The 16,152-nt window shown below is 40.1% G+C and overlaps 1 protein-coding gene across 1 annotated transcript in view; it reads left to right on the top strand.

Annotated features, from left to right (window-relative positions):
* LOC126191055 (tensin-1) overlaps window positions 1-16,152 on the top strand; it is a 144,019-nt gene that overhangs the window by 120,821 nt on the left and 7,046 nt on the right. Inside the window, exons 6-10 of the mRNA XM_049931767.1 lie at window positions 2,940-3,005; window positions 10,388-10,568; window positions 10,934-11,114; window positions 11,226-11,453; window positions 12,862-13,011. Coding sequence (XP_049787724.1) covers window positions 2,940-3,005; window positions 10,388-10,568; window positions 10,934-11,114; window positions 11,226-11,453; window positions 12,862-13,011 — 806 coding nt within the window. The remainder of the gene's footprint in view (window positions 1-2,939; window positions 3,006-10,387; window positions 10,569-10,933; window positions 11,115-11,225; window positions 11,454-12,861; window positions 13,012-16,152) is intronic.

The following is a 16,152-nucleotide window of genomic DNA, read 5'->3' as shown; positions in this document are numbered from 1 at the left end:
TTTAATCCATTGCTTCAGCCTACACCATTATCATACATGATTTTTTTTTCTTTTTTATTTCAGCTTTATTCTTCTGGTTACTTTCTATGAGGTAATAGTGTAAGGTATGGCTGGAATTCTCTTATTCAATGAAAATAGAAGTAAAATCAAATACTCATAAGGGATTGTTCAGTCCAATGAAAAGGACATACTGAACATCATTTAAACCAATCTTATTTATGCCTACTAATGTGTTACAGTACTGCATCAGTGTTAATCAAAACCCCAATTCATAAATTTTCATATGGATAGCAAAGATGATCAACAATGCTGAAATTGTTGCTGTGGATTTACCGTTGCGTAAGCACGGACTGAAGCCCACAAAGAAACAAATTTGGGAGGTTAATTACACAGAGTTTTCTTCAGTGCATTAACACTTTACTATGGAGATAATGACTGATAGCACTGATTCAGCAGAAATTATATATCTGATATGTCAGCCTCCCCTGGTCCATTCTAAGGATGTGCCCAAAGGACATGCTCCTTCTTTTCCTTATGGTGTCTGAGATTCTCTCTATTTCAGTATGCAGTTCTTGGTTCGCTGAGTGTGCTGCTCTTGGTTCACTCATATTCTATACTGACAGTCTTCTGTTCCTTGATGTCCTGTCTCCTGAGAATCTTTCATTCTTAAGTAACATCCGGGCTTTCTGCTGCTTTATTTTACAAAGGGTAGTTATATCATTAAGCAAGGGGAATTCCTTCTCTGAATGGATGACTATTTCACGAGGTTCAAGTCTGGATCCAATCTTAATTTTACTTTATGTAAACAGCTCGCTCATAAACATAAATTCACACTCAGTTTTATTTGCCGATGATACTTCTGCGCTTTTCGAAACCAGTCACTGAGATCAAATTCCCTCAACTGTCACAAATCTACTAGACAGTTGAGAAGACTGGTTTCAACTAAATGGATTAAAACTGAATATTGGAAAAACATGTTTACTGTAGTTTAAAAGTAAAACTCAATGGTAAATGAAACCCACATTAATCACAAAAACAAACAACTGAAAGAAGCAGGCTGTGTTAATTTTTTGGACCGAAATTTATCATATAAAGGACTTAGCAAATAAATTAAACAGCCTGCCTTTACAATGAAGATTTTCATACCCTACTGGCATGGAATAGTTTACCACAGCTATTTTGAGTCAGTTATAAGATATGGCATTATTTTCTGGAGTAACACAAGTAAAATGATTAGAATATTAAAATTACATAAAATCAGTTGTTAGAAATATGTGTAATGCAAAACCACAATATTCCTGTGATTCTTCAACTTCTCCCGGCATATTTCTTGCTCGAACAGTCCACGGGTGTACTGCCGGTCCATAGTGTCCAACGGGCACAATATTTCGGTGATCAGACATGTCGCCATCGTCACTGATAAGAAATTTAAAAATATGAAGTTCTCCCTGTTTATAAATTTGTGAACTGATTATTTTCATATACATTAATCCTAAGTTATTCATAGACAATAATTTTGAATGCCAGTACATCACTAGGAACAAGAGGACTTTCATGCTTCCCACTCATAGATAAAGTCCTATGCACAAACCCCAGAATACATAGGCATGAAAATTTATAGCATGCTAGAAAAGAAACAAATCCACAGCATGGAGCTAAGACAACTTAAACCAAAAGCTTCGAAAGTTGTTAGTACAGAAATACTATTCTTCCTTAAAAAAATTTCTGAATGACAGTATGAAAAGCTGAGCAAGAAAGCAAAAAGTTGTTTATGAAGCTAAGCAGTTCTACGTCAAATAAATGACTGCAAGGTAATTATTTTTATATATTAATGTTGTTGTTATATATCGTTTCTGTAATCCACTTGAACTGAAACTGCAGTACTGATGAATCCCCTGTACATTAAATATATGATTGAACTTTGTATGTTACGAGACATTGAAATTCTGATTCTGATTCCCATAAGGCTTTAGGGCAGATCACTATCTGCCAATGTCTCAATTTTGCAATGATTGCAAGATTATCCTCATTGTGTCGATGTTAAAAGTTATTGTGTGTGCTAAATTCATCATGATAGCCTATCTGACAAAATTCAGTTAATTTCCATAGTTTCTTTTCATAAAATTTTATTCATCATGGCATGGGCATTCCTTATCAGTTTTTAATGCTACATATGCTGTAAATGAAATTGTATTATTAAATATTTGTTGGGGGCGGGAGGGGGGGGCGGGGGGGAGATATCAGACTGAGTATACATGTCAACTCAGACACCAGAAATGTTACGAGAAGGCCAACATCCATTTCCTTTCATTTCTTTTCCAACATGTTACCAGCAGTGTCAGCATTCCCTTTATTTTCAGTGTTAAATATTTCATTCCCTTTATTTTTAGTGTTAAATTTTTCATAATTTATTTGTATTCTTCTTTAATCATCTGGCCTTTGTAAGAATCTAGATTTGTTTTTTCTTCTCGTCCACCTAGTATATATTTAGCTACTTCTGCACAACAGGAAATTTTAATTGATAGTCCTCATATGCAGTGAATATTATATGAACTAGGTAAATTTTGGCTTACGTGCAAGCAGCTTTAGAAACTTATCCTTTTAGTATTTCTTGTCTCATTCATTTCTTAATAAAAATTTATGAAAATTATGTAAAATATTATTCCACTTAAAGATCTATGGAAATAAACATGCCAAATAAAATAAATAAGCATTGCATAAACTGGCACAATTGCAGTTTTTGATACTTTCACTGGGTGTAAATGGTTTGTATCTTCCAACATCTTCAACCTGCATATTGCAATAAGTTCTGCTAAAATCATATTTTTTGTTTCCTTGGCTCATTTTCTGGTATTGTTTAAAAGAAAGAAATTACTATTATTATTTCTTTTTTAAAAATTAATAACGCTTACAGTTTTTCTTACATTTCACTATTGTAGACGTTTGAGTTATTCGGGATCATTTAAAAACCTGCGAAAGTGGCCTTCCAGTTCTTCTGTATCTAGGTATGTGAATTATTGTGGAGTGCATGAATTGAGACTGTTTGTTAAACCTCATCTTTGCGTTGTTTGTTACTAAAATAAAGGGAGCTGCTTGCTGAAGTAGAAAGAAAGCCGGCTAGTGTGCACATAAAATGTTCAATAAGTTGCACAAACAGTGGATGGTCAGATTTCTTTCTTAAACAAGTCTCCATTTATTATACAATACTTTGATGTAAATAGAACACTGTCTGTATCTTGCTTACAGTGGGTGAATTTTGTGCAGTGTGCGCCATTAGAAAGTGACTTCCACATAATTTTTTCCCATGTGTGTCTTTTACACTAACACCCAGTTAATGACTACATTCACATTAACATCTTTAGTGTACACTTCCAAAGACCCCCCTTAGTTCTTAGACCTAGTAATCCAAGTAGTTCATAATGTTTTAGGGGACTTCTTTCTCAAATAGTAACAGAATTATATGTTGTAATATTTGTCTGTGTTTCAAGGGGCTTTAAGTATTGCAGCACATACACTCCTGGAAATTGAAATAAGAACACCGTGAATTCATTGTCCCAGGAAGGGGAAACTTTATTGACACATTCCTGGGGTCAGATACATCACATGATCACACTGACAGAACCACAGGCACATAGACACAGGCAACAGAGCATGCTCAATGTCGGCACTAGTACAGTGTATATCCACCTTTTGCAGCAATGCAGGCTGCTATTCTCCCATGGAGACGATCGTAGAGATGCTGGATGTAGTCCTGTGGAACGGCTTGCCATGCCATTTCCACCTGGTGCCTCAGTTGGACCAGCGTTCGTGCTGGACGTGCAGACCGCGTGAGACGACGCTTCATCCAGTCCCAAACATGCCCAATGGGGGACAGATCCGGAGATCTTGCTGGCCAGGGTAGTTGACTTACACCTTCTAGAGCACGTTGGGTGGCACGGGATACATGCGGACGTGCATTGTCCTGTTGGAACAGCAAGTTCCCTTGCCGGTCTAGGAATGGTAGAACGATGGGTTCGATGACGGTTTGGATGTACCGTGCACTATTCAGTGTCCCCTCGACGATCACCAGTGGTGTACGGCCAGTGTAGGAGATCGCTCCCCACACCATGATGCCGGGTGTTGGCCCTGTGTGCCTCGGTCGTATGCAGTCCTGATTGTGGCGCTCACCTGCACGGCGCCAAACACGCATACGACCATCATTGGCACCAAGGCAGAAGCGACTCTCATCGCTGAAGACGACACGTCTCCATTCGTCCCTCCATTCATGCCTGTCGCGACACCACTGGAGGCGGGCTGCACGATGTTGGGGCGTGAGCGGAAGATGGCCTAACGGTGTGCGGGACCGTAGCCCAGCTTCATGGAGACGGTTGCGAATGGTCCTCGCCGATACCCCAGGAGCAACAGTGTCCCTAATTTGCTGGGAAGTGGCGGTGCGGTCCCCTACGGCACTGCGTAGGATCCTACGGTCTTGGCGTGCATCCGTGCGTCGCTGCGGTCCGGTCCCAGGTCGACGGGCGCGTGCACCTTCCGCCGACCACTGGCGACAACATCGATGTACTGTGGAGACCTCCAGCCCCACGTGTTGAGCAATTCGGCGGTACGTCCACCCGGCCTCCCGCATGCCCACTATACGCCCTCGCTCAAAGTCCGTCAACTGCACATACGGTTCACGTCCACACTGTCGCGGCATGCTACCAGTGTTAAAGACTGCGATGGAGCTCCGTATGCCACGGCAAACTGGCTGACACTGACGGCGGCGGTGCACAAATGCTGCGCAGCTAGCGCCGTTCGACGGCCAACACCGCGGTTCCTGGTGTGTCCGCTGTGCCGTACGTGTGATCATTGCTTGTACAGCCCTCTCGCAGTGTCCGGAGCAAGTATGGTGGGTCTGACACACCGGTGTCAATGTGTTCTTTTTTCCATTTCCAGGAGTGTATTTATAAGCAAAAACAAATTATGCAAAAAAAGAATACCATATTTGATAACTGACTGACAGTGCTTTAGTACATACAGTCAGTTTTTCTTCACTTCAGTGATGTTATGATCACATGAAAAAACATAATAAACCATGGGTGGAATGCTCTCAGAACTTAGGATGCATACAGATATCTTTTTTATTTATTTATTTTGTAAAAATGTTTACAATAGAATGATCAAACTATTAGAGACATTAAGAGGTGAAGGCATGGAATAAGCCATAGATGAGAAAGATATATGTGGATATATTATGACAAGAAATGCAAAATCAGAAATAATCACAATTTTACAAAGAGACAGATGGGCTGGCCAGTAATTACCTTAGTTCAGTACTGCCAACAGTGATACAAAACCAATGAAAATAAATAAAACATAGCTTTCAGAAACTTATTCCCTCATCAGGGAAGCAAGAGGAACGAGGGAAAAACAGAGAAAGAAGGGAAGTGGATGCAGGTCATTCACAACCTAGGTTATGAGGTAAGAAGGAAGGAAAGCAAATATGGAGTAAAGGGTGTCAAAGGAAAGACAAAAATAGCACGTTATAAGTACTATGCCAGCTTCAGAGCAAATAAGATACATTGAAATTTAAAGTGAGGTGAATAAGGTGGGTAATATTAACAAGGAGACAAAGATAAAAAAACTCCTTGACATTATCCTTCTTATTCATATCACTTACACCTCTTTAGATCTCAGTCTATCTTATTTGCTTTGAAACTGGCACAGTACTTATGACATGCTATCTTTGACTTCTCTTTGACACCCTTTGCTCCATCTTGGCTTATCTCTTCCTTGTTACTTAGGTTGTCAATGAATTGCATCCACGTTCCCTTCTTTCCCCATTTCTTGCCTCTCATCCCTGCTGAAGGAACAAGTTTCCAAAAGCTAGGTTTTATTTATTTTTGTCAGTCTTGAGTGATTGTCAGTTGTACTGAGCTAAGGTAGCTTCTGGCTATCCTCATCTGTCTCTTTGTATATTTTTCACATTCCTGTATGAATTTTTCCATTTGATCAATAACTATAATTGTGAAATGTGATACTACTCACAGTAAAGAATGAAAAGAGAGAGGGTTTATTTACTTATATATTTATTTATTCATCCATCCATTTTTAAACATTTGCATATCATCACTATTGTGACATCATATCTCCTGAACTACATGTTGTTCAATGATATAATATTGTAGGTACATTTAGTGATATATGTAATACTGTCAGCAAAATTTATTGTGAATAGAGTTAGTAGGAAAGAAGTAATAAATTTAAACATTGCGCATGATGCAGTACTTTTTTACTCATCTCATTGTTTATGAAACCATTTCTCCATAACTATGTGTCATACAATGATATAATTGTGCATTTACATTCAACAGTATATGTGGATACTGTCTGTAAAATGTCACGAATACAGTATATAGTAAAGAAGTAATAAATTATGAGGGTGGTATGAAAAGTTCTCAGAACGGAATAGAAAATAGTACTTAGACCACTGAAACATTTTTATTTTTCAATGTAGTGTCCTTGTAATTAATGCACTTGGTACCAGTGCTTTGATCCCATCTCGAAAATGAATTTCCTCCAGGGATGCAAAATAGTTGTCAACTCCAGCTATCAATTCTTCATTTGAAGTAAATCTTCGTCCATAAAGAAGAATTTTCAGTTTTTGAAGAGATGGGAGTCTGACGGAGCCATATCAGGTGAATAATATGGTGTGGCAACAGTTCATACCTTAATTCATGTAATTTTGCCATGGCGGAGGCACGTGTGTGGGCAGGCGTCAAGAGTCACGGCACCCACCTTGCAGATAATTTTTCATTTCCATTTCTTCAGTTAAAATGTGATATACCAGTTCAGATGTCATCTGTCAAGCATGACCAATTTCACACACTTTGTCGGCGATCCTCCGTGAGCATTTTGTGCACTTTTGCAATGATTTCTGGAGTAGTGACACATCTTGGCTGACCACTGCGCAGATCATCATCCAAGTTCTCCCGACCAAATTTAAATTCATTTGTCCACTTGGCAACAGTTGAATATGAAGGAGCAGAGTCACCCTGTGTATTGTGGAAATTGGCATGAATGTCCTTTGCTTTCATACCTTTCTTTACGAAGTAACTTAATCACTGCTCGAATCTCAATGTTTTTTTTTTTTCCATCTTCACAAACCATTATGCCGTAACAACAACAGAGCCACATCACCGCCACAGCTCTCTTCCAAGAACACTGACGTGGCACGTGTTTATAGGCAACAGTCCAATGAATTTCACGTGAACAACTCGTTGCGCTGGCACTGACCTCTTGTGGTGATTCCGAGAAATTTTCAAACCTCCCTCACATAATGTCATACCTCAAGCAATACTCCTACTGGATCAGTGGTGGAAAAGTAGTATGTGATAAATGTTTTTCCTTGCATCATTTTGCAAGGGGTTGTTAGCAGAAAAAAAACTGTAAACATTTGAAATTATGTGTAAAGTATGTTGCTAAGTGCTTTCATTCTCAAATATTGGAATAATAAAGTCTGGGAATTCACACATCGTGAACCTCGCTTCTTTTTCACCCCAACCCCACCCCCACCTGTTTGATAGGTAGGTATTTCTTACCACCAGAGAGATTGTGGATTACAGCTTATTTGTATGTAGGGATGTAAAATAAAGAAAGGAAACAACTCAGCTATAGCAATCACACGTGTGGTACAGAGACACATAACATAAAACAGTGTTCACACTATATTTTGAGCTTTTTTCTAGCAAAAGTACTCACATTTACCCATATGGTCACTCATACACCCAAACACACACTTCCATAGCAGTGGCAAGACTCCTTATCGAGTGCTGATTGTTGGGATCAGTTCCTTGACTGATGGAGATGGGGAAGGGGAAGGATAAATGAGGCAAGGAGGGGCTAGCAGGATAACGCGAGGCACGTCTTTTGACAGACAACACAACAAGAGAAAAGGAGTGCAGAGGGTGCAACATATAAAAGGCAAAGAGATAGAGAGGGGGGGGGGGGTCATCCAGGAATTGGGGAAAAATATAGAAAGATGAAGAGGGTTACAGGGAAATGAGTGGAAAAGAGAGATGGAGGGAGGGAGGGGGGGGGAGAGAGAGAGAGAGAGAGAGAGAGAGAGAGAGACAGAGACAGACCACGTGGGGGGGGGGGGGGGGATTGGTGGGAGAAGGCAGTAGATGATTGGACAGGGAAGGAGTGGTGTGGACAGAAGACAGAAGGAAAAAGGTAAGGAGAGGCAGTGGGAAGCAGGTTTGTGGAGATTTAGGCCAGGGGGATTGCAAAAGTGTGTGATATGCTGGACAATTCCCACCTGCATAGCTCAGAGATACTCGTGCTGGAGGAGAGTATCCAAATGATCCATGTACTGAAGCATCTCATGTACTGAAGCATCTATGGAAGTAAATTGTGCTGTGATGCACAGCATGTTCGGAAACTGGTTGGTCAAGTTTGTGGTTTGCCACAGTTTGTCAGTGGCCATTCGTGTGAGTAGACAGTTGGTTACTTGTCATGCCCACATAGAATGCTGTTCAGTAATTGCAGCATATGTAATATATAACAGGGTGGCTTTCATGCATGGTCCTCTTTATCATTGGGTAGGAAGTGCCTGTGACTGGACTGCGGTAGGAGGTGGTAGATGGATGTGCGAGACAGGTCTGGCATCTGGGCTGACTGCAAGTGAGCGAGATTGGAACATGGATGGACAAGGATATTCTGTAGGTTGGGTTTGTAGTGGAACTCTACTTTGGGTGATGTGGGTAGCATATCCCTCATATCAGGGCACGACAAGAGGTAGTCAAAGCCCTGTTGAAGGATGTGGTTGAGCTTCCCAAGGCCCGGGTGATAATGAGTAATCACAGGCTGCTTCTCTAGACAGGCCATTTACATACTCTCTTCCAGCACAAGTTTCTCTGAACTGCACAGGTGGGAATTCTCTCTCCAGCATATCCTGCAATCTTGCAGTCTCCCTGGCCTAAACCTCTGATAGACTGGTTCCAACTGCCTCACCTTACCTTTACCCTTCTCTCTTTTGTCCAAACCACTTCTTCCCTGACGCCCCCCTCCCGGCGCCACCAAGCAGACATTCCCATTCTCCGCTGTTGATACCACTCCTTCCCTGAGCAGCTTGTGTACTGGCTTCTCCCACCGCTCTTTCTCTTCTCCTCCCCCTCCCCTCCATGCAGACTCTCCCTCTCCCTCCCCCCTCTCCCCTCCTCCTCACCCCTCCCCCTCTCCCCTCCCCCGTCTCCCAGCAAACAGATCTGCAATCCCAAAAAAATCATCAGATACTGAAGACTCATGTTAAAGCAGCATCTGTCAGTCTTAGTGGACTTTAAGATAGTGTACAACTTGATAAACCATGAGGAGTTATTGACAATCCTTAGTGGATTTGGGATTTACTCGAAGCTGCTGGCCATAATTAGAGCTATTCTGATGGACATAAAATCCATTGTGTAGTTACTATGATGACACTCCTCTGAGGGATAAACAGCAGTCCCAAAGGATGGTGGTCTCTCTCCATTTTTCAACACTACATATTCTGATGGCTATAGCTCACTGAGAATGGGAATAAAATTTATATACGTCAGTATATAACAGTTTTAAAACCAGTCAATTTGTTTGCTGACAAAAATATGGTCCTGCGTGGCAATACTCCTTGGAGAGCTGAACATGAAAGTCTGTAAAATGATTACGGAAATTCTGGGATACAATTACATGAATGGCAGTCATTAGAAGTATCCATCAAAGACATTTATAACAAAGTAGAAAAAGTCACAGAAATTGTTCACAAAAGACAGGTAAAATTTTATAGCCATGTCATATTAGTACCTAGAGACAGGCTGAATAAAATGATATTTCACTTTTTCAACACAATACCCAAATATGTAATTCCTTCATTTACTAGCACCAAAGAGCTCCTGCAAACATTAGAAATCAGACCTAAAGATGCTTTCACCATACATCTCTTCTGAAAAATGATAGCAAATCTCACTGACAGACGCATCAAGGTGTAATCTCTGGGTTGGCCCCAATGAATAAATAATGCATAATTCATCTGTAAAAGAACAGAGCACAAGACTTTCTAACTATGATATCTGTTGTATTATTGGTTGCTTTATAGTTGTGTTGCATATTTTATTCTCTTTCTTTCTTGCAATGATTTCTGAAATTGATTGTTCAATGTCAGTATAAATGCAGATTATTTCACTGCAGCTAACTAACATGTAATTGGATGATGTCCTGTTGGAATGCAGATTAGTTATAACGCTTTAAAATATGTGGATGTTTGAGCAAACAAAGGACTTTGCCTAACATATTACTGACCTTTCAAATGAGTCAGCACTCAGTTGCAAATGAGGAGCTTCATTGGGTTCACTTATAATTCTCCTTACTTCTGCCCTTCTAGCAAGGACCGTTCTCCTTCGCCAGTGTCTGACCATTCACAGACAGTGCACCAGCAGAACATCAGCATGATAAGTAATTCCAGCAGTGGTGTGAGCAGCAGCAGTCGCATAATCAATGCTTATCAAACAACACCACATTCATCTGGATTTGTCTCTGATGGCTACCTGCAGCAGAGCCCAAAAGTAAGTATGAAGATCTTTAGTAATAGTGAGAGAGGGAGCTTTGTTTTGAGGCTGTAGTTTTACATTTATTCAATTTAATTTATAGAACAATTTTGAAATTTAGAGTTTTTTGCTCTGTTGTACCTGACTAAAGAGGAGGCACACTAGATTCATATATGAGCCAGTATTTGGAATTCTTCCCCACACTCTATATATTCTTCTCTGGCACTCAGAACTGTTGTATTGCATGTAGGTAAACTGAGGCACGTAGGTAAATTGATTTACAAATAGATCAAAGTACACAGTCACATTATCTGACTCAATATTTTGGAGTATGTCCTTTAACTTAACCTAGTCAGTAGTAATATTACAATTCTGATCCACAGAATTCTGCTGTTCTTAATGGAAGCACTGGCCAGTCTTCACCCACTGTTTATTATGGCCATTCAAGGAGATCATCACTGCATTCAAACAGTGAACCACCACAGGATGTATCTCCAGCACATGTTAAATTTGTCAGAGATACATCACGTTTTTGGTACAAACCTACCATCTCCAGGGAAGAAGGTAAGAAACACCAAGTTATAACTAGTCTATATACCACATAGTAGTGCAAATAATTTAAAATTTTCACTATCACTACTGCAATACTTGAGTTCACTGTTCCTCTGTTTTCAGCTATTAACATGTTGAAAGACCAGCCGCCAGGAACTTTTGTTGTACGTGATTCCAATTCATTCCCTGGTGCCTTTGGACTGGCTTTGAAAGTTGCTACACCTCCACCGAATGTACAAGGAAAGAGTTCCTCATCAAGTGATCCTGCTAGTGAATTGGTGCGACACTTCCTCATTGAACCAACATCTCGTGGAGTGAGGCTCAAAGGATGTAGCAATGAACCTGTTTTCAGTGAGTTTGAGATGTATTATACCATATTTTAATTTAAGCACTATTTCTATAGTGGAATGTCAGTTACATTTTTTGATGAAATCAGGTGGCACCAACAACTACAAAGTTGGAAATCTGCTACAGGCACCCTGCGTTCTGTGTGATACTATCTTTTTGGCAATAGTCACATAAGCCATGCAGACTCACATTTGCATAGGTCTTACTGTTGTGTCATTATTTAATGTGTTCACAAGGTACTGTCTATGTTAAAGAACATGTGAAGATGATGATGGTTTAGTCATTAAATATTATACACTTAGGGACCTAAGTTCCACTACACTTATGGACCTAGGTTCTACTGTTATATTCAAGATAGGGTTGGAACAGAGGTGTTACATGGGGAGAGACCTCAAAGTCTGAATGATGATGAATGGCCTAGGAATGGATAATGCAAACAGCCTAACTCAGTTATATATGTGCACTCAGATACTAATTAATGTATCTGTTATTAGGTTTATAATTGTTCTCTACTGTTATGATGCCCCAATGGCAATAATGATGGTTTTCCCCACATCATTTCATCATTATTGTCTTCATAGGGAACACAGTTTTGCAAGGAATTTTTTCTTTCCATAACAGCTTTGGATATTGTCTTTCGCAACTCCATGAATAAGTCAGCTGCTTCAGATGTTCATGATCTAGGCGCATCACACCAGCTCTTCTGTTAGATATATTAAGTTGCCCACATCATTTGCTTTAGATGCAAAATTGCAAAGATAAACATAAATCTTGGAGAAAAAAATAAAGGTGGAAGAAAAGCTTTCTGAGGATAATTAATATAAACTCCAGTAACATTTTAAAGTTTTGGCTGCATATTTCGAGACTTTTGCACTGCCTTCAGTGGAGTGTCACTCGAGAGTTTTATATCTTGACTTCTGATTCTCAGAGTGTAATTAAATCAAAGTAGACACTAACAACAATTTGGGAGAATCTAGGGAATATGACTTTGATAGCATCACCTGTCTCATAGGGGTCTTCATTGTGATTGGTAACTAAGCGGTTGAATACTCCCCTTTTTAAATAGGAATCTTATTAGAAAATTACTTACTATCAGTTATTTAGCTGTGACAACAGGGTCACTGTCTCACCAAGTGTATCATATCCATATATACATTCTTTTATGGCCTTCCCACTTTTGCCCTTTAATCTTATGGTATACAATCTTGTACCAAGTTCCTTCAGTGAATTTCATTTTTTTCTGACACATCCTCATACCCTCTACATAGGCAGTTAATTCCATTTACTAATTTTATAACTGCCTATTAAATGTACTACATAGAATTTTCTTCACTTATATGTGTGTCTAATATCAAATGCAAGCTCTACATGAAAACTTTGGTAGACTTATGAAACTACTGCATTTTTTCAGGTTCACTTTCAGCACTGGTTTACCAGCACTCTCTCATGCCTATGGCTTTACCATGCCGTCTGTTGTTGCCAGAGGGTGATGGCTCAAGACTTACTGCTGAGAGTCCTGGAGCAGTTAGCAATGCACAACTACTTTTAGCACAGGGTGCAGGTAAGAATAGAATATAAAATCCTTTTTTTCAGTGAGGAAGTACATAAAACAATTTGTTTACATACCGTGCAATTCATGCACAATACAAATTCAATATGTGCATCTTATGATAATGTTGTTGTTGTTGTTGTGGTCTTCAGTCCTGCGACTGGTTTGATGCAGCTCTCCATGCTACTCTATCCTGTGCAAGCTTCTTCATCTCCCAGTACTTATTGCAACCTACATCCTTCTGAATCTGTTTAGTGTATTCCTCTCTTGGTCTCCCTCTATAATTTTTACCATCCACACTGCCCTCCAATACTAAATTGGTGATCCCTTGATGCCTCAGAACATGTCCTACCAACCAATCCCTTCTTCTAGTCAAGTTGTGCCACAAACTCCTCCCCAATTCTGTTCAAAACCTCCTCATTAGTTATATGATCTTCCCATCTAATCTTCAGCATTCTTCTGTAGCACCACATTTCGAAAGCTTCTATTCTCTTCTTGTCCAAACTATTTATCATCCACGTTTCACTTCCATACATGGCTACACTCCAAACCAATACTTTAAGAAACGACTTCCTGACACTTAGATCTATACTCGATATTAACAAATTTCTCTTCTTCAGAAACACTTTCCTTGGCATTGCCATTCTACATTTTATATCCTCTCTACTTCGACCATCATCAGTTATTTTGCTCCCCAAACAGCAAAACTCCTTTACTACTTTAAGTGTCTCATTTCCTAATCTAATTCCCTCATCATTGCCTGACTTAATTTGACTACATTCCATTATCCTCGTTTTGCTTTTGTTGATGTTCATCTTATATCCTCCTTTCAAGACCCTGTCCATTCCGTTCAGCTGCTCTTCCAAGTCCTTTGCTGTCTCTGTCAGAATTACAATGTCAGTGGCGAACCTCAAAGTTTTTATTTCTTCTCCGTGGATTTTAATACCTACTCCGAACTTTTCTTTTGTTTCCTTTACTGCTTGCTTAATATACAGATTGAATAACATTGGGGATAGGCTACAACCCTGTCTCACTTCCTTCCCAACCACTGCTTCCCTTTCATGTCCCTCAACTCTTATAACTGCCATCTGGTTTCTGTACAAATTGTAAATAGCCTTTTGCTCCCTGTATTTTACCCCTGCCACCTTCAGAATTTGAAAGAGACTATTCCAGTCAACATTGTCAAAAGCTTTTTCTAAGTCTACAAATGCTAGAAATAAAGGTTTGCCTTTCCTTAATCTATTTTCTAAAATAAGTCATAGCGTCAGTATTGCCTCACTTGTTCCAATATTTCTACAGAATCCAAACTGATCTTCCCCGAGGTCGGCTTCTACCAGTTTTTCCAGTTGTCTATAAAGAATTAGCGTCAGTATTTTGCAGCTGTGACTTATTAAACTGATAGTTCAGTAATTTTATGATAATATATAATTAAAAATATGACCATATAAACAAAAGCAGTTATACTTACTACAGTTAGCTAGCTGAAGCTACTGGTATTGTCTGTAAATTTTTGTTGAGAACTTACAGAAAGATGAACAGGAAGCAAAGGAAGCTGGCTTCATTCAACATATAGACTGTCACGGTAAGAGAAGGGATATGGAGCAGGAAAACTGTCATTTCGCAACTCAGTGCAGACACTGTATATGTGCTTTACAAAGAGCATTGATGAAAGTAGAAGTGAGATACAGAGGTAACATGTACCCAAAGGTTTCTTCTATTGAAACTGAATTTGCCTGGCCAACATTTTTAATAATGTAACATGTTGTGACCTGCACAGACAATGGCCAGAGCCTCTTTCTCAATCTGCGAGCAGTGGACGCATGCTGCACTGAGAATCTTGGATGCAGACACTAATGGCTGCTCCATTTAATAATAATGGAACATGTTGGGACGTACACAGACAATGGCCACAGCCTCCTCCTCAACCTGACAGCAGTGGACCCATGGTGGACTGAGGGTTTTCGATGCAAACACCAGTGGCTGCTCTGAGCCATCTGCATTCTGATGGGCAAGAACTGCTCCCATGCTGTACTGCAAGGTTTCCATAGCCAAAACCAATGGTTTGTTGGGATCAAAAGTAGCTAGACACAGTGCTGTACTGAGGCATTCTCATAGCATGGTGAAAGCCTGGTCACACAGTGATACCACACAAAAGAAACACACCTGCAGAGAAGGAGGTAGAGAGGGTGTGTGAAGGTAGGCACCTAAGGAATTAACTGGGATAATAGGCAGTTTTACCCAAGGAAGCCTGCATTTCTTGCAATGATGAGGGATGCAACAGATCCATAATGGTCCTGACAAAACTCTACATGAGCTGGGCACCCTGCTGCAAAATGGTGTGGCCCACATACTCAGGAGATGGTTGGAAAAATTTTGACTTCTGCAGATTATGATACAAATCCTTGGCCCAGAGTTTTTTAAAAAGGGTCCAAAAATTGTGTAGGTGGTCACTCATAGTACACCCAGTAATGAACATGACATCCAGGTTGGTGAAACATTGCGCAGTAGTGGACATGATTTGTTTCAGATAGCATTGGAAAAATTGTGGGGCACTTGCCACCCCAAACACCAGCTGTTTGTATTGATACAAACCAAAAGGTGTTTTAAGAACAATGATACATTTGGACTCCTCATCCATGGGTTACTGGTGGTACACTTCAGAAAGATTAAGTCTGGAGAAGAACTGACCTCCTGCTAAGCATGCAAACAGTTCGTTCAAGTGTGGCAATGGGTATGTGTTGACCGAGGGCTGGAAATTCATGGTGATCCTAAAAATCAAAGCAGATTCACAATTTACCACAGGGTTTCTTCATGATGACAAGGAGTGTGGCCCAACTGTGCCTTGACTTGGGAACGTACGGCTACAGGAATCTGCCTAGCACAAAAAAATGTAGGACGAGCTGACTGCTTCGAGGTATTGTAGGATTGAAAGTTGGTGGCACTTCCCAGGCCTTCCACAAAGATGTCCTGAAATTCTGAGCACAGAGATTCCAGTGACTGACAGAGGACCTTGGCAGATACCAACTGTATGGAGTCCCTGATTGAAAAGCCGAAAGCCTGAAGGTATCAAACCCAAAAAGCTTTGCTGAACTAGCATTGTGAATGACAATAAAAGTAATAGGACAAGTCACTGATCTATAGGTAACGTCAATC

This window comes from Schistocerca cancellata, chromosome 6, assembly GCF_023864275.1.
Source record: "Schistocerca cancellata isolate TAMUIC-IGC-003103 chromosome 6, iqSchCanc2.1, whole genome shotgun sequence".
NCBI lineage: Eukaryota > Metazoa > Arthropoda > Insecta > Orthoptera > Acrididae > Schistocerca > Schistocerca cancellata.
Note: the sequence above shows the minus strand (reverse complement) of the source record. Positions and strands in the feature narration are given on the sequence as shown.